At 34.5% G+C, this 25,400-nt stretch overlaps 2 protein-coding genes across 3 annotated transcripts; both read right to left on the minus strand.

Moving 5' to 3' along the window:
- Window positions 1–516: 516 nt before the first annotated feature.
- Window positions 517–21,666, minus strand: LOC149734164 (structural maintenance of chromosomes protein 4-like). 2 transcript variants are annotated; one of them, XM_089880788.1, is made up of 23 exons: window positions 21,526–21,666; window positions 20,712–20,908; window positions 19,246–19,437; window positions 16,396–16,572; window positions 14,795–14,900; window positions 13,164–13,350; window positions 12,439–12,579; window positions 11,958–12,108; window positions 11,534–11,698; window positions 9,294–9,530; window positions 8,837–9,022; window positions 8,225–8,386; window positions 7,171–7,371; window positions 6,760–6,912; window positions 6,179–6,407; window positions 5,826–6,015; window positions 5,370–5,496; window positions 4,850–5,041; window positions 4,200–4,385; window positions 3,713–3,828; window positions 3,339–3,449; window positions 1,579–1,762; window positions 517–1,067 (listed from the first exon to the last, which is right to left on the minus strand). In XM_089880788.1, exons 1-23 carry the CDS (start codon window positions 21,611–21,613, stop codon window positions 909–911), a joined length of 3,837 nt encoding a protein of 1,278 aa, XP_089736914.1. In that variant the 5' UTR covers window positions 21,614–21,666; the 3' UTR covers window positions 517–908. The 2 variants fall into 2 exon arrangements, with proteins under 2 accessions (XP_089736914.1, XP_089736913.1); XM_089880787.1 differs by having other exon boundaries at window positions 21,508–21,649.
- On the minus strand, window positions 21,661–24,810 carry LOC149734165 (sialate:O-sulfotransferase 1-like). The gene is made up of 2 exons (XM_089880808.1): window positions 24,484–24,810; window positions 21,661–23,837 (listed from the first exon to the last, which is right to left on the minus strand). The coding sequence occupies exons 1-2, from the start codon at window positions 24,533–24,535 to the stop codon at window positions 22,417–22,419; spliced, it is 1,473 nt and encodes a 490-aa protein (XP_089736934.1). The 5' UTR covers window positions 24,536–24,810; the 3' UTR covers window positions 21,661–22,416.
- Window positions 24,811–25,400: the final 590 nt, after the last annotated feature.

Here is a 25,400-nt window from a genome sequence, read left to right on the forward strand (position 1 = left end):
TCGTTGCACTTTACAAAAGCACTGTTTAGCTTAATAATAAATTAACCTATTTTATGGGTTAGATTAATTAACACAATTTGTACAAACCAGACTTCAGTCAAGTTTTAACAAACAAGTCGTTTTGCTCTCCAATTCTGAACAAGCCGACTTCAAAACATAATTGTCTTTTTTTATAACCTGTCTGTCAACTGTTCTTCGATTTTATACATTAGAAACAAAAACATTTTTAAGTCTAAAACAACTTAGCCTACTTTATAGGTTAGGATTACTTAATTAAATACAATTTGTACAAACCGTATGCCGTATAGTGTCCGGATCTAAAATGAAGTCTTTCTGCTCTACATTTCGGAATAGAAGTTTTTTTGACATTTCTAAACTGCTGTCTAGTTTTGATTAAGCAACTTTTTAAAACCATTATTTTAAACATGGTTTAAAACTAAATATTTCTCGTGTAAAATGACGGACTAATAGGACACCCAAACTTAGAATCGACTAAAAATAGCAAATATCTTCGTATAGAATAAGTGGAAAATGTAATTCTTCATCATTAGGCAGTATGTACGATTTTTTTGGCAGTGTGTAGCTTGATGCTTGATTTTCCATTGATAAAATGACAGTAGAGCTTTCGTGGTCAAAGTATGGCAGCGTCAGGACAATTTACTTCCTTCTGGGCAGTGTGGTAACATTTTGTTCGTTGTGTATCTGAAGGCGTAGTATTAAGGGCCAAAAATAAACACAGAACCAAGAACAAAGCGTCTTCATAGAGGAACTATACACTAGAAATCCTTGGCGTGTAGAAATCGGGGAATTTTCGTCTTGTAGAAAATGCTACACTTTTTTTTCAACAAAAATGGCCTAAAATTCTACGTACATATAAAACTGTACAATCTGTGTTTTGGCCGTAATTTTCAGGCAGGAGAACTAGCAGTAGCAGCAATAAGACCAGGCTCGATCGTCGCACTTTTCGTACAGTTGTCCGTTTTGTAAATACCGACCAAACGATCAGCAATTTCGAACATGTTGTTTCTTAAACTGATGATTATGAACTGGGCGTTACGCGTTCGTTGCTGCTTGAACAAAAAACGTGTCAGTTTATAGGATTAAAACATAAGCTGTAAAATATGCATAAACACAACTAATTTTGTCAATGTGGGAAAGAAGCAAATCGAATAACGCCGGAAAACGCTTTTTTGTAATAAGTTACTTCTGCATATGATTTATAATTGGGTGGGGGGAGACGGAAAACTTTTAGCGCATAATATCCAAATATCCTAATCGTGTTTTAAACAATTAAAAACGGTCTATCGGAGTCGTGAGGTTACGACTTTATAATTCTTTGAATGTTCTTTGCTTACTACCAAATGGGACGAGAAGATGGAATGAAAAGGTGAACGTCTTTTCTATATATAGATTCAATAAAACGCTTTCATAACAGTACAGAAAAAATCCTGTACTGTTTAGGCGTTATAGATGAGAAATAATAGCTTCTTTGCCACATTAAAAACAAAACAACAAAAAAAAACAAAAAAATAAAACGTAACTTATGCATAATACAGTTAAAAAATGCGAATTACCCACCTTAATGTAATGCGCTATAATGGTCACGTTTTTGAAATCCAAAGCAGCGTCTATTTCGTCCATCACGTATAGTGGCGTAGGCCTGTAGTAGTGCAGAGCGAATACTAAAGCTAGTGAACTTAACGTCTTTTCACCGCCAGAAAGATGTCTGATCGTTTTCCACGATTTTTTCGGCGGTCGCACACTGTACGATATAAAATAAATTATATTTTCTGTTGATATATAATAAGAAGATCAAATTAATTTAAACCTAACAAAACATATTTTTTGTTTATGTTTATGAATGCAGTAGGGAATTAGCAGCAAAACTACATACTTTAAAAAAAATGAATGCAATTTTTTTTCTCGCATAACAGGGTAACAACAGTCGTATAACAGAAGTGCACTGTTTACGAAATAACATTTGTTATGTTTTCTTATCCATTTAAGACAGTGGTTCCCAAACTTTATTAACTCGCGTACCTTTTTTTGGTTCATGTACCGTTCTCGTACCACCTATATTACTAAAATCTCCAGGCCAAAAAGTTGGATCGTCCAATAATTTACGCAACACAAACTTGGCACTGACTTTCTTATAGTTACGTATGAAATTGATGTAATTTGCCATAAAAAGGGCAACAGGCGGTAATAAACAACCTAAATATGTTCCAGAAGTAGCACTGCTGTATATTTACGATGTTTTCCTCAGCCAAGCAACATGTTTGTTGCGTAATAGTAGGGATTCACACGTGAATTCATTGCATCATAATAGCGATTGTTTGATCTGGCAATTGATTACGACATAATAGCAATTCACACGGCAATTATTTGCGTCATAATATCGATTGTCCCCTTGATTAATTAGCCTGCAGCTGCTTAAAATGCATTTTCACGTATGCCCAGAATTAAAGTACAGATATGTTTGCAAAGAATACTTATTACGCGCGTAAAGCAACGCCTCGTGACCGTTTGCTGTTAACCTAATGAGTGGCTCGCGTACCACCTGACAGACCTTCGCGTACCACAGTTTGGGAACCAATGATTTAAGAAATTTTAAATTAATAATACTGTTAGTAACATGGTAAATATTGGGGTGGGGGAAGACGGGACATCTTTTATTCTTTTTTTCGTCCCATTTGGTAGTAAACTAATAACATTCAAATTATATAACCATATCCTCACGACTCTTACAGACCGTTGTTAAATGTTTAAAAATTGATCAGAATATTTGGATATTATATGCTGAAGGTGTTCCATTTTCCCCACCTACTATATTATGAAAGATTACCAGTCTGTGTGGTAATCGAGTAAAGGCAAACGTAACTCCCACTAAGCGTGTTGAATCATCGGTTTGTTTAACTTTAGCTGGTTATGTTATCTAAGACCAAGTTACATGCGCTTTGTTTACACACAATAACCGCCGTAACTTGAAAGCGAGTAAGGAGCATCAAAACAAGTTAATTCTATGTGATGGAGAAAGACGATACCCTCAGATTTGCGCACGCGTTGAATTGCTCATATGTTAAAATGCGCACAGATCAATTTGCGCACAAGTAGAACAGACCACAAAAATGTTTGATAAGGTAAATATAGGCTATTTTACGCATTTTCACAAAAGGAAAACCAAACACGCATGTTTAAACCCAATGCGAATTTGCGTAAGTCACCGTTTTCGCTAGCTTTTGGACACACAAAGGCGAGGCTGTTGGACCACTCGGTGCTTCTATGACGCAACATATACCAACTTAAAAGTTGTTTCATCATCCGATTTAAGAACTAACCTGAAATTAATTCCTTCAGAGAACGGGTCCAAGGAATCTACGAACTCGAGCTCCGCGTCGCCACCTAGCGTGATCATTTGGTAAATTTCTTTCAGCTTATTTGTGATGACGCTGAAGAAAAAATTTGTTAAAAAAAAACTTTTTATTTTGGAAAATCGTAAAAACATAGAACTTTAGGATACAGAAACAAATACGAAAATAAGCATAAGAAATAAATTATTATGAAAATTATTTTATTATGAATTTTTTGCCCCCCAAAAATACATTAAAAGTTGTAATCCGAAATATAAACAAGTAAAATACAAAACTAAGGTTTAACTAATAAAAAACTAGGTGAAAAAATGTTTAAAGTTGTTCTAAAATAAAACACTTACACAAATCCGTCGCAAAATTCATTCAAACGTCGTTTTCTCAAGTTATCATACATTCCTCTGTACTTATCCCTCTTGCCAGTAACTTGGTCCAATTCCCCCACACGTTGTAAGTAAACCTGTATAATTACAATGCTGTTGTTGCTATCATGTATTGTAATATATGAATAAAAATATTTTTGCGCACAAGTAGAATGGCGCACAAAGAGGAATGCGTACGGGTAGAATTACGCCCAAGTAGAATTGCGCACACAAAATGCTTTTGATAAGATAAATATATGCTATTTTACGCCTTCCCATGAATGGGGAACACAAACAAAACCTAACAAGTTTGTTTAAACCCAATTTGCGAAAGTCAAAAAAACGTAAGTACTAGGAATTAGGAAATACGAAATATTATGTGTCAAAGGCGTCCATCTTACCCCACAGTTCTAATATATCCTCTATTTAGGTTTAAATTTCGACATTAAAAAATAGTCAAAAAACTAACTTGTTGTTTTGCTTTAAATTCTTCTATCGCGTTCATATTCGGATGTAATTTCTCGGTTTCAATATCTAGCAGGGTAATCTTGTTTCTAAGTTCATCTAAAACCACCCCATCCAGCTCCTCGGGAGGATAGGAGGGAAGAGGAAGAGTTTCTTCTCCATCAATCTTGTGAAGCTTCAATTTACCAAGCTGTGAAAACAAATATTTGTAATTTTTTTTTGAAAAAAATGTAATATTTTTTTGGTAAAAATTTAATCGTTTTTTTTGGGTAAAAGTTAAATAAATTATTATCAGTTTGTAAGGTTATTGTACCTGTTTATCTACTACTACCACCAGCCATTTTAAGGCTTATTTGGCCCAAAACTGTAAATTGCTTTGTAAGTAACATTGCACAAAATTGGTAGAAATCCTATTTCCTGCAATGTCACGTTTAAACAGCTATACAATATGAACATAACTGTTTTTTTTTTATTTTTTAATAAATTCAAGTTATATGTTATATCTGTTTATGTTTATAGCATATTTTTAGTCTGACACCAATTGCTCCAACCCAGTGGTCACTAATGGGTTGTCCAAATTGTCACACATACAGAAAAACAAAAAAAAACCACTTACAAAGTAACAAACTTGGTAACTCCTAAGCTGACACTCACCAATCCTTTTTGTTGTTCAATCTTCTCGTTCCTGGTGTTGGTTCCTGCACACAAAGCTTCCTGGTTTTGTTTCATCTCCTTGTAAGCCTCAGCGACACTCGCCTCTTTCTTCTCCATCTTCTTCAGTTGCTCCTGCTGCTCCTGAAGAGCATCTCTCAATTTGGAGGATTCTTCCTCTGCCTCACCGAGAGCCTGAAATGGAATGTGATAAAAAATAAAAAAGTTAAGATAATGGTAAAAAACAAACAAAAAAAAAGTTTAAAAAAACCAATAAGTTTAAACCAAAAATTATAAACTTATTAAAAATAAAGAAAAGTGTAAAAAATTTAAAAAAAGGTATAAAAAATTCAAACACTTATTAAGAAAAAAGACAGAATAAATTACATCATGTTTCGACACCACCTTAAAAATTAAATAAGTAAAAAAAATCCTTAAAAACAAAAAAATAGTACATTTTGAAAAAACACCGAAAAATGTAAAAATCAAAATGAGACAAGAAACCATATTTATTAAACAATACCTGCAACACAGCAGCTCCATCCACTTCTAAAGTCTTCCATTCTTCTTCTAACTTGCCAACCATCTCCACATTCTCCTGTAGCTCGCTCTGTGTGTTCTCAATGCTCTTTTCGCATTTAACAAAGTTTCTATGGCAACGGGAATAATAAATTGAAGTTTATATTAAAATTTAAAAGAAAAAAAAACACAACAAAATTTTTATAAAAAAAAGAAAAAAGTTTTGTGTTTTATTTTAAACTTACTATGAATTAATTAAAAACTCAAAAAAATAAATAAAAAGAAGTGAAATAATGAATTGAAGTTCATGCTTTTTTACAGCATGAAACAGTTGCTACACCATAAATTCAAATTTGTAAAAAAACAATATTTTCAATTTTTTATAATAAAAAATATTTTAAAAACTTTATTTTTTTATAAAAAATACCATAAATTAATTAAAATCTAGAAAACTCTTTACCTTTTTGCAGTGGTAACTGCTACTCTAAGTTTTGTGATTTTTTTCGATATTTCTTCCAAAGTTGTCTTTGCGGACTTCAGTTTTTCTCGAAGAGGAGAAAGTTTTGTGTCCTGGATGCGGGAGATCTCAGAATTTAGTTCGTTTTTCTTCTTTTCAATTGATTCTGTCTTCGTTGAAGCTGCATCGTAAGCTGGAAAAAGATTTAATAAAACGTATATATAAATGTAATTTATTTATTCTTCATTGGGTGGGGCAACGACAGTCGTTATATATAACACTGGTTTTCTGTTCCACACACCTCGTGCCCGTTTACGAGTTACCACATAAAATCACAATCTATATTCTATACCAACCTTTTGTCAACTGCTTCACTTTATTCTGTAGCGCTTTATGCTGCACTGGGTCCAGTTGCGCTGCGTTCAGTTCACGTTCAAGTTGCGGCATCAACCGTTTCATTTCAGAGACTACATCGTGTTGATTTTTCGAATCGTGCTGCAGCAGTTTGGTCTGCGTAACAGTATTGCGCAATACTTCGCGCTTTTCCGCGAGTTCCTGTTCGCACTGCACACGTCTTTCGCGAACCTATAACGACGGGAAACACTGATTAGCGTTATACACTTAACCACCTAGAAACGGAATTTTTTGTTACAATTTTTTTACCCGTTTTTTTTTTAAATGTTAAAATAAACACATTTAAGTATAAAAATACAAAAAATAAATGAAAGTATAAAAAATTACATTAAGGGCAACTGAATAAATACAAAAAAAGACATAAAAAAACAAAAAATCTTAATGCGAAACCTACGGCATTTGAAAGGCGCTCACGCAAAATACGGAACTCAAATTCTAACCAAAAAATAATAAACTAAAACTACGAATTACAACGCATTTTAGATTTTACAAAAAAAGTTTCCACCCTAATTTTAAAATTTACCTGCTCGTATTTTTGCTCAAAATTATTTTTCTTTTTTTCCATGGCGTCGATCTCGGCAGGGGTCGATTCGTTGCAGATATTTGACCCCATACGACCCCTGCTTACCCTGTTACCCCCACCGGACATGGTACCCGAGGTGTCTATGAGTTCTCCCTGTGTAAAAGGTGCGTGTTTAAATGAATGTAACTTGTTAAATGAATGTAACTCGTTAAATCACATTCAAATTTTGATATTTCGTTGGTGTGCCCATTTAACTGTTTAAACGCTACTACGAAGCATGCTATTGATTTTTAAACTTTGGTGATACTTTGAGATCACATTCATATTTAGATATTTCGTTGGTATGCCCGTTTAACTGTTTAAACGCTACTACGAAGCATGCTATTGCTATATCAATAATAATATTCCTACCTGCAAAGTTACGACTCTCCATCGTCGCTTTTTATCATAAGCGACCTTCGATGCCACGTTTAATTCCTCAGCCACAAGTGTGTCGCGCAGTGCGTGGTAAAATGCGACATGGTATTTCTTCTCCTTCACTTGGATTAAATCTACCAACCGCGGGAGGGCGGTGTTGGGCACGTTGTTGAGCGCGTGCTCGTGTTTTTGCATCTGGAAAAATTAGTTATTTTTTTAGTTTTACATTAATAATCTTGTTAAAATAAATGATAAATATATAGTAGGTAGGGTTATGATAGTTCAGGTTTTTCATTTTTTTATCGTCCTATTTGGTAACAACAAAGAATATTTACAGAATTATATAACCGTATCCTCACGACTCTGAAATGACGTTTTTAATTGTTAAAATTATCAAGAAATATGGAATTTATCTTAACGGTATTTATATTACCCTACACAGGGCCTACAGTACTTTATTGGTCATAAAAAATATCATTTTTTTAATTTAAGAGTTTTTTCAAAACGGAAAAATAAATACATTGAGTTATAACTTTACACAAGCGTTTTACAAGGATGACAAGAGTTTGTTATTGAGTAAGTTACGGCGTGAGTATGGGTATAGTATTACTATATTCAATACAATGTCATAATATTTGAGGTCGTTTGAAACAAAAGGAACCGGCTCAAATTACAAACAAAGGAATATTACAAGATTGCACAATTTATTACGCGATTGCGCAATCTTTTAATATTTTTCTCGATTACGCAATATTGAAATATCTTGCTTTTGATAAACAAATGATCTCACGATTGCGCAATCATTTAATATAGTAGGGTGGGGGAAGATGGGACACCTTTTCATTCTGTTTTCTCGACCCATTCGGTAGTAAACAAAGAATATTCAAAGAATTATAAATAAACCGCATCCTCACGACTCCAATAGACCGTTTTAATTGTTTAAAACACAATCAGGATATTTGGATATAATTTGCTAAAGGTGTCCCATCCCCCACCCTACTATATTCTCTTTTGAAAATTTAACCTTTTCTTTTGTTAAAACTCTCACCTTGTCAAGAGCGATAAAAGTCGCTTGCCCGACATCGTTCCGCTTCAGTTGCTCCACGCAGTCACGTGCCGTCTCTATGGAGTCGACCAGTACGTTCTCCAGGGCCGGGCAACATGATGAAATAGCCACGTCATACCGGGTGTCTATAGCACCAAGATCGCCCTAGGTCAAAACAAAAGTTTGTAATTTGTGTTGTGGTCACACCTGACTGTAAAACTGAGGTTATATTACTGTAAAAGGCTGTCGAATTCTTTAGAAGCGACCGGCTTCAATTTGTCTAAAATTTATGTTTTGCAGTTTTTTTTAAATAGTTATTGAGTTTTTTAGGTCAATCGGTAGCACCATAGGTGTTGGGGTAATAGGTCAACTCTGGCCTAAATCTCAGGTCCCATAGCGTAAAATACGATGGGGTGGGGGAAGACGGGATTTCTTTTCATTCTATTTTCTCGTTTCATTTAGTAGTAAACAAAGAACATTCAAAGAATTATAAAACCGTATCCTCACGACCCCCATAGACCGTTGTTAATTGTTTAAAAACATGGTCAAAATATTTGTACATCATGTCCTAAAGGTGTCCCATCTTATCCCACAGTACCATATATCTCTACTTACCAATCGTCCGTAAATCCCAGGTATTTTGCCCGTGTTTTTCAGCTGCATTAGAAAGTTAATGACTTTTCCACGGGAGCGGTTAGCTTGGGCGCTATGTCTTGCTTCCATAAGGGTGGAGGTGGACTCCTGGACTTTTGATTCCAACTTCCGCTCCTCTGGGATCAAAGTTTCAACCTCTTGCTCCAACTGTGTCCGGAGGATAAAGAATTAGAAAAAATGTAAAAAATTTAAAGAGTAATAGAAAAATGAAAAAAACGTATTTTTTTAACAGAAGATTAATGAAAAGTATAATTTTTTAACATTTAAATGAAAAAAAAATACGAAAATGCACCTAAAAAAATGTCACTTTAAAATGACATATGTTTTTAGGGGACCCAAGGGGGGTAATATGAAAGACAAAAATACCGTGCTCCAATTCGACAATTTTAAACCGCTTAGCAGTAACCAGCATTCTTACCGATTTCACTTCTTTTTCCAAATCAATTGACCCCTTAGCTTGCAGTTCGGCAAGTTTTCGTTTCGCGGTCTTTTCGGCATCACTTGCTTCTTGCATCCTGGACTGACACCGAGCTACAGCGTTCTCGGCGTTGGTGAGTTTCGTGGCGAAAAGACCGAGCTCAGTTGAGGCAAGGTCTAACTGCTGTTTAGCCTCGTTCACGTATTTAACTTCGCCAAGTAAAAGTTTTTCTTGTTCCTGTAGTGTAAACAAGACTAATTTAATTAAACAACGGTGATTTTTTTAACTACGCAAAAAGGGTAACGGTAACTAAATTTTTAGATCGGGAAAAAAAATATAAAAATACAATCATTTACATACAACATACAAAAAAATAAAACCGTAATCGGTCAATATTTTTTGCCAATGTAAACTACAGAAATACATGTATTTATAAACTTTATTATCTATTTTTCCTAAGAACGACCTTTAAAAGTTAAATGTTAATGCCTCAAAATGACATTTTTGCCTAAACGTGACTGTATAGTCGTCAAAAAATGCCCGCGTCGCTACATAGCGTTTACGCACGCCGATTACGCAATACCTAAACCACTTCCCATCATATCAAACTAACTTTGTGAAAACTATGTGTTGCAACATACCTATACACAAAACCATATAAACAAAGGCGTGTAGCTTATATGCAAATTAGGCGTTCGGACGGTAAAATAGAACAGGAACAATTAAAAAGGTCACGGAACTAAATAAAAAGCGTATACATTAAACAATAACATGTTACAACATACGGAATTTTCCAATGTGACCTACGCATTTAAATATTGGTTTAAAAACTATTTCGTTTTGACGGGTTTACAAACATTTGCTGGACTCGTGACGCGCCAATGGGCTAGAATTTATTTACGACGTTTATTGCGACAGTTAAACTTATTCATATAAAAAGGTTTGGTATTGTGTTTCAAACTGTTTTTGAAAGCTGCTGTAACACGTTGGTGTAACAAAGGCGTGTGACATTATATGCAAAACAAGAGTCCTGGGGGTAAAATTTAAAACAGAGACAATTTAAAAGGTCATGCGACTAAAAACAAATGTGATCTATGAGACAATGACATTACAAAAAAAAAAATGATTCGTAAAAGTGACATTTTACAACAGCTTAAAATAGGGTGATTACACTAAAGTTATATTTAAAAATTACGTGAAATTTTTGGTATTTGATATCGTAGTGTTTCAAATCGGTACTTGTTTTTAATTTACGTCAACGTCAAATTCGATTACGTAACAGGAAAAAGCGTAATAATCAAATACCAATTGCAAAACTAAAGCACCATTTTTAACATTTGCTGTCAGTCAAAATAATGCGACTCACAAAGTTTATATACAAACACGTTAAAGCAATAATTAACACCTAACAACAGTCTGGACGAGTTTCGATAAGAAATAACACGCCAGCTGTTAAACTGTAGCTATCGACAGCTAAGCTAGCAAATGTTTAATTGCTGACAAATGTACATTTCTTGTACAAACATTGCAAAATACAAACACCTTACGTAACTAAAGTTTTTTATGTAGTTTTTTTAAGTTTGTTTTTAAGTTTAACTAAAGTTTTTTTCTGCGAAAATCGAACCCGAAAATTAAAAATACACCGAGCAACGGCGTTCTCGATCCAATAACTAGTTATGCTGCTGTTGGTAGGCGTTTCCCGTAATTTTAAAAGTTATAACAGAATACATCAAGTGTAACTACTAACTATGTTTTTTCCCCCGAAAATCGACCCGAAAATTAAAAATAGTTTAGAATGTAACTGTGTGTATTTTTTTAGCACCAGTTTAGTTATACTGGTTGACGATTCTCGTTAAATTAAGTTATAACAGAACACAAAGTAACACTAAACAATAAACAATCAGCAAACAAAATAGTTAGATTTATATACAGTATCCTCACGGAAATATGAGATATTATGTGCTAACAGTATCCATCTTACCCCACAGTACTACATCAATCTACACGGCCGAATATATAAAATATGACTATATCGGAAAAAATAAAACTTTTCATTAAAACGTCCAAGTTATAGTTATATACTGTAATTTTACAACTGTAAAAATGCGTTAGTAATAGTTTAGGAAATATGGGATATTGAGTATGTGCTAACACTATCCATCTTACCCCACAGTACTACATAATAAAAAATACGAACATATCAAATAAATGAGTTTTTTTTATTAAAAGGTTTAATTCACCTCTTTCTGATCTTGCAGTTGCTGAGTTTCTTCTTTCAGATCATGCATCGCCTCTTTAAGTGACTCCTCAATCTCTCTCTTCCTCTTCTCAAGCTCCTCCCTCTCCTCCGTGAGCTCCAGAATCTCGTTTTCGTGCTTTTCGGGAAGAGTTTCAAGATCTGAGATCTAAGAAAGAGAGACGAATAAAAAATTATGAAAAAAATTAAAAAATTGTTTTTTTTGAACTCACTTTTATAGAATATACGTCACGTTGACGTAAAAAGCGTGACAATGACGTAAAAATCGTAACGAAGACGCGGGGATCACCAAACGTTTTTGTAAGTGTAACGAAAATAAAACGTTAACGACCTTTTGCAATGTAATTCGATTCAAGCCTATATATTATACAGTTGTATACAAAAACCATGTAAACGCCGACACGTACTTTTTTCTTTTCTTTTTCCAATTTCTTAGTAAGTTCCTTTATCTTCCCTTTCCTATGCTTACGGTCTTCGAAAACTTTTACGTTTCTTTTTTCCAAGGCTCTCATTTCGTCTCGTTTTTCCACGAGCGTGGCGGCAACCCTTTCTTTTGCCCTGTGGAACAAAATACGGCATAGTATTGCAAAGGTTAATTATAAACGAGAAAATGTAAAATCTTAAGCATATATATATAGTAGGGTGGGGAAGACGAAATATCTTTTTATTCTATTTGCTCGTCCCATTTGGTAGTAAACAAAGAACAGAAAAATGACCTAGTTTCGAATTACTATGCACAAAGACAGTTTTATTGTAAATAAAGTTATATTTTTAATTTACCTAAAAACCATTTTGTACCGTACATATATTTACCTTACAAGGCGGTTTAACGTTTATAAACTCATAATACAAAGTATATTGACTTCAAAACGTAACAATCTAACTCACTTCGCAGCTTTGGCGCATTCTTTTGCTTTTTCTTTCTTTTCCTCTTTAACGCTTCTAAACCCTTCTTCAAATTCGGCAACTTTCGCCAAAATTTCATCGATTTTTGCTTTGCTGTGTTCGTTTTCTCTTGACAAATTACTCCTGGAATTGTAATAGTAGGTAAGCCAAATTATTCCTGGAAAATATATCTTAGTATACAATATAGGTATTGGGTAAAATATTGCAGTTATGCCAGAAAAATACTAATACATATTTGATTTTTATTATATTAATAAAAATACTTTTTCGGGTATTTTTGTATTCCGTTCGTGGTTAAGGTCCTGCAGCGTGGCACGCTTTTGGACTTGGGATTTCGGCAAAAGTTGACCTATTATTACCCTGACACACAGTCGACCCAGGGTGCTAAAACCCAACAGTAACCACTGGTATTATAATACGAAGTGCGGTTTGTTGGAACTACGACTGACATATAGTAGGGTTGGAGAAGCTGGGATACTTTTCATTCTATTTTCCCATCCCATTTGGTAGTAAACAAATAACATTCAAATAATTATAAAACTGTATTTTCACAACTTCCATAGACCGTTGTTAAATGTTAAAAACACGATCAGGATATTTAGATATTACGTGCTAAAGCTTAAGAGTAAACGACACATAACTATAAAATTAAAACCTTAGCTATACCGCTGTTACTACTAAACTGACATAACATTTTATAAACTTACATGTAACACTGTATCTGCATGTTTTCAAGCCCGGTCCGTTCGTTTTTCTTTCTCAGAAAATCCAGCGCCTCGTTTCGAATCGGTTCGAGTTGATCTTTGTCCTTTTCGACCACTTTAACACGGGATAATTTGTCCTTTCGTTCCTCGTCTAGAACTTCTATCTCTTTATGCAGTTGTTCAATTGCCTCTGCAGGGTAAAATACGAATAAGCTTAGAAGTATGTTATAAAAACACTATATGTAGTAACTTAGTAAGATTGTATTTGAATAAGCGACTGACGATGCCATTTGGGCGAAATATATAACTTTTATTGAAAATTTGGTTAGACTTGATTTTTGTGGGCCATACAAATGAATAAAACGAAAATGTGTATATGGATAGATGCTCAAAAACTGACCTACATGTACCACAAAAGTTTCAAACTACGAAAAGGCTATAAAATTCGCATGAAAAGAACACTGGAGCGTATGTATGTGTATCAGTAAACAAACTTTTAATATTTGTTGGTATGTCCCTTTAAAAACGGCTGTATTCGGGCCACATATAACTTCCAGTAAGGAATAAGAAAGGATAAATAGTAGGGCGGGGTAAGCCGGGACACCTTTAGCAGTTAATTAATATCCAAATATTTGGCTTATTAAACAATTAACAACGGTCTATTCTATTGGAAGTCGTAAGAATACGTTTTTTTTATAATTCTTCGAATGTTCTTTGTTTACTACCAAATAGGAGGAAAAAATAGAAAAAATGTGTCCCATCTTTCCCCACCTTACCGTATAGTATATCCAAACTGAAAAACTCGTCATGTATGACGTGTATAATGCCTGCGATGACATCATAAAGAAGAGTCGCGCTCGACAAAGGTAACTATGTTGTGCTTACGCGAAGCGACTGTTTATTCAAGCTATGTACATAATATAACGAAGCGAAACATTGAACAAAAGCTGGGCAAGCGTCGGTTCTACAACCGGTCAAAATGGGCGAAAAAAATTCAGCCAATTTAAACGTATATGATTTACAGACCTAGACTGGTGACATGTTACGCCGTTTTGAACACCTGCCTATTCTCCCTACTGTTCAATTATGACGCAATAAACGACAGTCAGGTGAGGCGAAATACGTGTCGTTTATTCGTAAAGCAGAGGATGCAAACGACTGTGTAATGGTAGCAGTAAGTGTTGTACCGATTATTTATTAATCTTTCACGGCCATTTACTGTTTAATTAAAATGTAAAATCATGTAATCGCAAAAACGAGCAACTACAAAGCAACACTAAATCGTATACAAAACGACTATTTTTCAGTTTTGCAAAATACCAAAAAAATGAATAAATAATTCAGTTTTTTAAATTAGTTTTTTTGTTGCCGGTTTTACGTTAATGCACTATAATATTAAATTCATCACTGCGTAATACAAAATGCTGATTTTTCAAGTCTGCTGATTACCTTAAAAATTAAGTATACTGCACTTTTAAATCACTGTAAAAAACAACGTTCTATTTCTGCTTTAATATTAATATTTAAGGTCTATATAACATATAATTTTGCAGCCTGCAAATTACGGGTATAGTAACATACGCAATATGTAAAAAAATACAGTAGAGTTATTTACTCCATGCATTTAGTCGTACCTTTATATCTAGATGAGCCAATAATATCTTCCAAATATTCCAGCATACCGTCACCGTGTGCAGTTAACGCTTTAGGTGTCATCATGGCTATCTGTTCCACTTCACCCTAGGTGGTATTTAAATACGTTATTTAAACCTGGTATAATCAAATATATAGTAGGGTAGGGGAAGATAGGACACCTTTTCATTCTATGTTCTTTCTTCTTTAAAACACGATCAGGATATTTGGATAGAATGAGCTAAATGTGTACCAATTTCCCCCACAGTAGTATATGTAACGTTTAAAACGGTAATAATAAACGTGACGCTTTAGCATTCTGATTTCATACTAATATATGCTACATTTTAGCGGTTAAAAGACATTTCGAAACGATAAAAAAATAAGATTTTGCGTTTTAGCATTGCATATTAATAAATATGGCGTTTAACTTTAAATAATAATATATGTAAAGTCTATATAGCTTTACCTAAATACATAATAATTTTACGACAGTTTTAGGTGCGCTTTAATATTATTTCCTGGATACGTAGATACTAGATACGGTTTAGAAAACCGTATCTAGTAGTTTTGCTATTTGCTAATTTTGGCGCATTGCAGACAAACCAAACGTGTAACATATATATCTTAGTAATTATATCACAATATTAGTTCTTAAAAAGTATATTATGTTTAAAAGTACAAGAACATGGGCAATGGGTAACTCTAGCCTAAATCTCAGGTCCAATGGCGTGTCACGCTGAGATGCATCGCCCAAAATAAAAAGAATATATTGCTGAAATAGCATATTTATAGGAAAGGGTGTAAGTTACCATACAGGCAGAGCAGCAAGTGCAGCATTGAAGCAAACATTCCAATACTGTCTTTGCTGCTAAACCCGCATCGCAAGTAGTATTTAAATATGTCTGTTATTATAGATATTGTTGTAACTCATACCCTGGCATTGCTTTGAATAACTGGATGAATTGAACATTGTAAATACCGGTTTGTACCGGCTCGTACCGGTTGAAGTTATTTTTTCAATGGCATATTTTTACCAACGCTATACATAAAGAAATAAATGCCATATCTAAATTTTAACAATAGCGGCTGTGGAATTGTAAATTGTCAATATATATATATATAGTTAATATATAAATATAGATAAGTTGTTTTTGATGATAAATCACTGTAACAGTGAAGCAGCTCACAGAAACCAGCAAATTAGAAAATGATAGTTTTGTGTGCTGCTACTACGGTACGTGGATAAGTAGAATTGCTAACACAGATACTTTAAAACTATATCTTACGATATAGGGAAACACTATAGCTATAACGGACGATAGGGTAAAACTAATTAAAAAAATACGTTGAGCTCACGGGAAAAGTAACATGTTTATAAAAGGTATTTACTTATTTGAGTGGCATTATACTACAATACTGCTGTTATAATGTTATTTACTAGCAAATTTTTAAAGCAGAAAAAAGTGTCATACGCGAAAGGCTAGTGAAGTTTAAAAAACGAACCGCATTAAATTCTGAGAAATCGTACAGGTGTTGTAACACTGTGTAAGCATAAGGCGTAAGTTTTATTTACATAAGTTATAAAGTTAAAATTTCCCACCTGAAGAATAAGGAACCGGTTATGGTTAAGGTCGATTCCACTGTCCTGTAGCAGTGTTGCCACTTCCTTAAACATAACACGTCGATCGTTGATGAAGTATTGGGACGTGTTGTCCTTCCTGGCAGTCCTGGAAACGGAGAACCCGCTGTTCGGCACTGAGCAGTAACCAGATTCATCCTATACGGAAATATGCCCCTTAAACTACTATACATGGCGAAACTACATAAGGGAATAATTGTGGAGATGGTATTAAAAATACAAAAGGCATAGAATGTCGGAAAATAATATTTACGAATCTAACTGGATAGGTTACGAATCTGACTTGATGAACTGAATTAAAATCCACAAAAGCCTGACACTTTCAAATTCACAAATAGCTCCATAAAAAAAAACAGTTCTAAAATAATAAAGCTGCGGCTACAGGTGTTTTGCCGTTGCATACAGGTTTATATGTAATCCTGTTTCCACTGCGTCATGGGAAGCGCAGACAATCAACGTTATAAGCAAACATTGCACTGTCACAAGGTAAATATAAACTGCCGTTGTTCCAAGCGGCGACCTTCGCGCTACCTACACTGGCTTGCATGGCAAAGCACCCGTATAACGTAAAGGGTAGGTAACTCTGTTCTGAGATGCTTCTGCCCTGGCGAAAGCTAAGAATCGAGTTCCTGAAGCGATGCCGGAACCATATAACAGGAGTTTAACCTTCGCGCTGTCATTGTGGATTGTTAAGAAGCAATTGTACTCGGCGTCCGTGCACCAACACCTGATATTATTGCAATAAACGAGAATGGAACTCGGAGAGGGCGGCGCGCGCCCTAAAGAAAGAGCAGCCCCGAGGAGCCCGGACTTGCCCGGTGATAGGACGCGTTTCGTACAATAATAAAGCTCCCTTGCCAAACAGTACATGTCGAAACCTGAGCGGCCGTAACAACAGACTTATACCGATTCATTTGCTTTTGATGCGCGGAGCTCCGGCTCGAGTGATGCGCGACTGGAAAAGCGAGGCTCGAAAATGCGTCATAAAATTCGAATAATGCTAGTATTTTTAAAAGCGTTGAACGCAGTAAGGTACAAAGTATTTCACCGCCAATACGCAGTAGATGTGGCCGTTAAACAGCGGAAAGCAGGAGCGGGATTTTTCAGCTGGAAACACTGCGGCTCCGGTTGCTATGATGAAGTTACAAAGAATCTGTCGAACGCTCACTCGGCGAATATGACATTCTAATCATGGAGAACAATGTGCGCACCTTGCTATTCGACCTATGTCGGGCGCGTGATGATATGACGCCCTCTCAGTCGAAACATAACCTCGGCAGGAGTGACCTGACAGCGGAGAAAATTAAAGAAAGAAACTATTTTTACATTGACTATTTTTACACGCTTTACCCCGCGCGACTTTGTTCATTTCACATTACTTGCCCTTGACTGTAATTGGCGCGACGTGGAGCTAGCTTTCGTTTTACTAACACCTCATGCTCGCGGTCGGTTCCTTAAACTGCAAGGTACTGTATGGCGTCGATAGACCGCGCTCCGGCGTCCCCTAGCCTGGGCTATTTACTTTTCCGCGTACTTCAAATAAGAAATAGCAATGTGAGTTACGCAAGCCGGGGCACGAATCGACATTGCCGGGCTAAACGCTAACCGCGTTCGGGCAAGAACAGCCCTCTCGCCGGGCGACGGATTAAATGGTTGATGTTGATCTATGAATGAATGTAAGTTATGCTCGCGTGGCCGGATAACGACAGTCGTTAAACACGGGTGTTTTGTTTTATACACCGCGTGCCAGCTTACGAGTTATCAAGTATGTTACTTTGTGCGTAAATATTTTTTTTATTTTTGTTTTACAGCTGGCTGATAAATTGGACAACCCATTAGTGGCCACTGGGTTGAAGCAATTGCCCTTAAGTGTCTTGCCCACGGACACATACGCCCACAATGGTAGCTGTAACAATCTCGCGACAAAACAGCTCATAAAACCGACAATTTCGAGCTGGAAATTATACCAGCAGCACTTGTAACCGTTACGTTTTAATCACCGCATTGTAGTTCTATACTCTCGCCCATTTAGTAATACTAATAAACGAACATTCAAAGAATTATTTGAATGTGTTTAGATCGTTGCATAGACCATTGTTAATTGTTAAAAACACCATCCGAATATTTGGATATGATGTGCTAAAGATGTCCCATCTTCGCCCACCCTACTATACCAAGTTAAGACTAGTCTTTTCACTTTTCAGGTAAAACTGTGGTTTTCAGTTAATTTTAATAAATACAAAGAAAACAGGCACATTTATTTAAATAAATATTATGTGCTGATTTGATATTCCATCTTTTTTCATTTTTGATTGTAAAATGTTGATTTAGTGTATTAAAATATATATTTACACAATCTTAATTACAGACTCATATGACTTTTCCAAATACATCTATGACCTTTGATATCAACAGTATTCTAATGAACTTTTCTATTTACCCAGCAGGTGCGTCACTTATAATTAAATTTATAAATTACACATGGGCTGTTAATTAACAAGGTTTGTATAAAACGTCATACAAAGCAGTACATAACACTGTAATCTAATGTATAAAGAAGATTGGACACCTTTTTATTCTATTTTGTCGTTTAATTTGGTAGTAAACAAAAGAACATATATTAATGAATTATAGATCCATATCCTCACGACACCTATATACTGTTGTTATTACAGTCAATGAAAGTCATAAGGTGACGGTTTTATAATCTTTTGAATTTGCTTTGTTTACTATCGAATGAAACAAGAAAATAGAATGAAAAGGTGTCCCATCTTCCCCCACCTTACTCAACATTGGAGGTTTTTTACTTACCACGTCAACAATCTTCTCAAAATGAACTTCTACTGTACATGAAGTTGCTTCTTTATGATTCTCGCTGTCATGTATGAGGACAGATAGTTTTTTGGATCGAATCTTGTTGGCCCGGTAACCAAAAACGAAAAGCATGGAATCTATTACGTTCGATTTTCCACTTCCGTTTGGTCCAATGATGGCTGTGAAGCTCTGTGGTAAAAAGTAGGTAAATGGTTTTTGATTATATTTTATGTGGGTGAGGTTCTACAATCTACAGTATGCCATGGAGCCTTGAAATTCAGGTCAGAGTTTGCTATTACCCCTAAGAATTAGGTCAGAGTTGGCCCCTAACCCTGTGATTTAGGTCACAGCTGACCCATTACCCCTACACCCAGAGTGTAACAACTTGTTAGCTAAAAATTAGAAATTGGTAACACATAAACAACACGCATAAGTATTAAGTATATATAACGACAGAAATAGCGCCATTTTATGAATACTTTTGAATGTCATACTATTTAGGAACCAGAAATAATATCAAATAATAATAATTGTTTAAAATTGTTAAATTAAAATATTGTTTATAAATGACTTGTTTATTTTTAATCATGTTTCAATTTAGATTAGATGTATTTATATTGTACACATTTAATTAGCAAGTTACTACTTTAGCTCTGTTTTAAACAACTTTAAGTTTATTTATATCCCAAAATTATGAGAAGAAATCCTGATATCAATAACTAATTAAACAGCAATTGATTTAAATGCTATGGGTCAACTGCTTAATCAGAAATATCTATTTGTTTAAAAGGTAATTATTAATGGAAACTTACTCGGTTTGAAATGAAGTTTACTTTGTAATATGTAAGACTTGTATAAGTCAAATTCATTAACTTTTAATAAAAAAAAAACTATTCTGAAAAAAGAACTATTTTGATGACGAATAGAAAAGTTGAATATGATATTGCAATTTTTTTTATTGTGCTTAATTTTAAATTGCAATATTCTTATTCATGTTCTACCAGGGTAAACAGGAAACAGCTTATAAGGGATGTCTCATTTTTGGAAAGCACGATTTTGGCCAAAGTTGTTTTGCTCTATTACCCCAACTTGAAACATTGGGGATTAAAAATTAATGATTAAAAACATCTACAAAACCTGTATTACTCTGGAATTCTGGTTATTATATCCTATAATTTATTACACTGCATTAATAAGTAAACAAGTTAAAAACAACCATATTATTTTGTTTTAAAAATGCACGTCAAACCATTTCTGCCCCTTACACATGAAAAAAACCAAGTGTATTGCCTAAAATAAATTCCGCGAATCTGACCCTGACCTGGTGGCTGGTGCTCATAGAGTTAAACTTGTGTAAAGAAATACAGCTAAGATTTGGCGCTACGGAAGTCTAACCGAGAAAAATCAAGTCCAGGAAATGTAGCAAAGATTGGTGCCTATGATCAAATGATTATATCACATACCTTGTGAAAAGGACCAAGTACCCTCTTGCCTGCATACGACTTAAAGTTGTAATTAACAATGTGGGTTATGATCAAGCGAGGGTCTCCGCTCCCAAACTGTCCGAACACATGAGGTGGAGGACCTACGGTGATCCCCTCCGGGAGATCCAACTGCTCATCCTTATTTTCTTCAGGAGGAGCAGACTCTTCAACCTCCACTGTTAAATAAAAGAGAGGTTTTAGAAATCTTAGTCACAGGCGCCATTTTTAAATTTTGTAACCAAGTCTGAATGGACATTGTTCCAATGCAGTTACATTCATAGCTTCAAATATAGGAAACTTTATCGACTATCGTGTGCGTAGTGCATTACTTTCTAATTTTATTCTGCTTGTTTGGGTGGGCAAATTGCATGTAACATCATAACATGGTATAGCCACTATGGCGAGTAGCGACCGTGCTTCTTTTCTTCCAATTAAATGTAAATATGTGTTTAACTGTAAGCCTGTAACAACTGTTGTTTTATCCTTATATCCTGTCTTTTCGTTTTAAATATTTCCAAATCTTCGTTATCATAATCGAAGAGACAAATAAAGACATTTTTTCATTCTATTTTATGTACTATTTGGTAGTAAACAAAGAACATTCAAAAAATTATAAAACCGTATTCTCACCACTTCCAAAGACTGTTGTTATTTGATAATATGTGCTAAATATGTCCCATCTTACCCCACAGTACTATCTATATGACTCTCTTATGTACTATCTTTTAATTAATATCAAGTAAAAACAAAATATATAAATATATATATTATATACATTCAATTGTATCCTTACTGTTTTCTTGTGCAGGTTCAGCAGTTTCTGCCTGGTTAGGTTCATCATTATTGTTTGTAGTATTTGCAGAATTTTGTTCAGTATTCATTGTTTAAGTAGCAAAAAACAAAAGTAATTCTATGCTGACATTGTCAATTTTCTGCATTACAGTAACATGAATGTAAATACATATGCTGACTTTATTGCAAAAACTAGGTATTTCAACTGTTTGACTTAAGTTAACAAAGCAAGCTGTGCATATATGACTTGAAAATGAAATAACACAGAAGTGACTTTTAATAAAAGGGGGTATATTATACATATAATATATTATATAAATATGTAAATATTGCAATACATATTACATGTTCATTTTAAAACTGCACAAATCAAGTTTTTTGTCTGTTCGACTTAAGTACAAAAGGTAAACAAAGCAAGATGTGTAGATACGACTTAGAATGACACATCAGTGACTTTTAATGAAAAAAGGTATATTGTAAATATTGCAACAGATATGTTTACTTTACAATTGCACAAATACTATGTATATAACATGTAATAATGCACCAATATATGAAATGTTACTAAATAACGCTTATGTAAAAACTAAAAAGATCAAGGCTTTTAATTAAAAAATGTATAAAAACATGATAAGAAATGTTAATTGTTTATATCATATTGTAGGGTGGGAAAGATGGGACACCTTTAGTATGTAATATCCGTAACATGATCGTGTTTTAAACAATTAACAACAGTGTATGGGGACCGTGAGAATACGGTTTTATAATTCTGTGAATGTTCTTTGTTTACTACCAAATGGGACGAGAAAATAGAATAAAAAGATGTCCCATCTTCTCCCACTATACTACATGTTTAGTTTTGCTTCAAATACGAAATGTAAAAATAACTACATTACACATAGCGTTCATACTCTGGGCAGTCATAGCCAAATTCTTTCAACACTTTTCTCACTTCAGTAATACCATCATTTATTAAAGTAACCATCCAATTAGAGTATGGGTTCTGCTTTCTTTTTGGCCTTTGAAATGCACCATTGAGGTTTTCCTGTGTGCAAATTAGCCTAGCTTCAAGATTTGGAATATGTAAACCAGTGAACTTTACCACACGCCTTAGTTCTGGGATCGGATTTTGTACCAGATTTTCATAGAAAACGACGGTGGTTTCTTTTCTAGCCTCAAGGTGAACTTTTATAATTCTTATCCATTTTTGCATCTTGTAAGGAACAAACTTGGGCCATTTTTTCCCGGTAAAGCTGGACTGGTTAGCAAAACCAGTATGACTGTCACTTAAACATCTGTTAAATTCGGAAAGGATTGCATCAAAGGGGTTACGAATGACGAGAATTAGTTTGTCGAAATGAGACGAAAACTGGAGCGTTTCTTTATGTGATTTTATTATTGCACATTTTTTCAATTGCCACTTCTCAATTTCTCCAAGAAAGCCTTTTCTGTATAAGTGCTCATCCGAATAAATGCTACCGGTATATAAACCAGTTGCCTGCTCCAGCAAATGTCTTATCCAAGTATTTCCAGAGCCAGGAAAACTGATGAGACCCGTCAAATCGGTTTTATTTTGTGAGTGTAAAAAGTGTTTCTTAGAGCACACAGGGTTTTGTACATTAGTCCGAATTAAATTTGCAATATTTTGAAGTCTATTTCTTGCTCTAAATCCATTAGATAAATAAATTGAATCGGCACAGAAGCATTTTAAAGCTGTAGAATTGACCACAGAGTACATAGACTGATTTTGTTCACAGTATAACATACATTGCATTGAAAATAATTGAAGTTTGGGCAGATGTTTAGTACTACTCGAAGGCGAATATTTTAAAGTATTTAATTCAACATGGGAAAAATTAATAGATCGACACTTATTCGTCAATTTGTATGCTGATGTATCATTTCTACTACAATTACTTAAAAAACTGGTATCGGAATTAAAGATTAGATCATGCCGTATTTCATGACCGCATATACAGCTGGAAACTCCGTTAAATACAGCATACATATGCTCAATTTGAGAACACATAAACACACATTTCCATACAGATCGAGCAGAAAATGTTTTTACAGGCATTTCTAATACGCTAAATGCTGTGCTATTAAAGCAACCAATACTTTCATATTTGCAACTGATATTTGCAAATTCTGGGTTGAATGCCAAATCAGTATCTGGGACAGATCTTATGTTAATTAAATCAAAATCGTGTAAATTTAAGTGTTTTTTAGGAAGATAAGCATTAAATGTAACACTGTATTGCACTGCATATAAATTACATGGAGCTATACAGAGAAGACGGAAAAAATTTTCCGCTAGGAGGCGATGACAAATTCGTTTCTCTATTTTATGGGGAGCAGTTAGTTTCACGGTTTATACACATAAGATATAAACCCCTAACCTCTAACCCCTAACACTAGCCCCTAACCTCTAACCCCTAACTCCTAACCTCTAACCCCTAACCTCTAACCTCTAACCTCTAACCTCTAACCCCTAACCCCTAACCCCTAACCCCTAACCCCTTACCCCTAACCCCTTACCCCTAACTCCTAACCCCCAACTCCTAACCCCAAACTCGTCAAACAAAAAAAAACTTGAAAAAAAAAAGATAAAAAAGTATTCCACTGTGCGGGACTCGAACCCGGTAAAAATGAAACAAAGAGAGTTTACGACCGCACGCAAACCGCTACACCACAGACTCGACGAAAGTAAACGCAACGAAAGATCGTATATAACCGACCTAATGTGGGAAATATGTTCTTACTTGTGTTTTATGTATTTGGAAAGGTATTTTTATTATTTAATTAATTTGTTTTACACTTATTAACACTTTGTAGTGCTGTTTTGTTCGTTTTTTCGTATTTTTTAATTTAAATAATTACCGCCTCTAGCGGAAAAATTTTTCCGTCTTCTTTGTATAGTCCCATGTATATAAATTAAGGTCCACCATAAATACAAGACACAATAATGTTAAAAACAAAACAGATAGCACCTTTCGTTTGATTAAAGACATAATTAACAGTATTAACACATTACAAAAACAAATATTAACACTGTGGAAATAAGAAGCAAGTTTAGATTGGAAGTCCTACTTTATAAGTAACAAACAGCTTTAAAATATTGCTACCAAAACGCATTGCAACAATTCTTGGTTTCCTAAATCTGCATTGTATTGCTTAAATAACGTAGCTGAACTAATAGATTTTGTTTTAAGGTCTGTACATACGAAATTATAACTTCTACGTACGCCAGTCTATGCACTTACCATTACATTTTACTGCAAAAACAGAAACGTCGCTGCAACAGATTGCATCTAAGCCACTTTTCGCCGTTTTGGCGCCAGAAAACATTTTAAAACAATTAGCAAAATAAAAGGGGAGTATTAAATAACAGCACCAAAAGGATTTTTTAAATCGATTGTACAGTTTGTACCCTTTTAATTTAAATTCAAAATTTAACCAAAATAAGTTTAAAAAAAATAAATTTGAGGCCGTACAGCTACAACTATATCGCAAGAACATAATATCAGAGTATACTAAACAAGAGATCGCAGATCTAATGAATGAACACGTTTTAAACTAATTAGCATAAGATAGTAGAGTCGGGGAAGATGGGACACCTGTAACACATATTATCCAAATAGCCTGATCTTGTTTTAAAAACAATTAACAACGGTCTGTGGAAGTCGTGAAGATACGGTTTTATAATTCATTAAATGTTCTTTGTTTACTACCAAATGAAAAGAGAAAACAAAATGAAAATGTGTCCCATCTACCCCCACCCTGCTATATTAGTTAATCCTTTTACTACAACGGTCGACTGGGCTCGATCAAAAACAAATCTGAAGTAACCAACAAAACGGGTTCTACTCGCCATCG

Source organism: Ciona robusta, chromosome 7, assembly GCF_009617815.1.
Source record: "Ciona robusta chromosome 7, ASM961781v2".
NCBI lineage: Eukaryota > Metazoa > Chordata > Ascidiacea > Phlebobranchia > Cionidae > Ciona > Ciona robusta.

Excerpts from the sequence above, each read along its gene's own strand:
- LOC149734164 (XM_089880787.1), bottom strand. The coding sequence starts at position 21,613 with ATGAATACTGAACAAAATTCTGCAAATACTACAAACAATAATGATGAA. Across the intron at positions 5,042-5,369 it reads ATGGAGCTGCTGTGTTGCAG|GCTCTCGGTGAGGCAGAGGA; the intron begins GTATTGTTTAAT and ends ATTCCATTTCAG. Across the intron at positions 3,450-3,712 it reads GAATTTTGCGACGGATTTGT|CGTCATCACAAATAAGCTGA; the intron begins GTAAGTGTTTTA and ends TTTTTTCTTCAG.
- LOC149734165 (XM_089880808.1), bottom strand. The coding sequence starts at position 24,535 with ATGTCTTTAATCAAACGAAAGGTGCTATCTGTTTTGTTTTTAACATTA. Across the intron at positions 23,838-24,483 it reads TTTGTTTTTAACATTATTGT|CGGAAAATTTTTTCCGTCTT; the intron begins GTCTTGTATTTA and ends ATCGCCTCCTAG.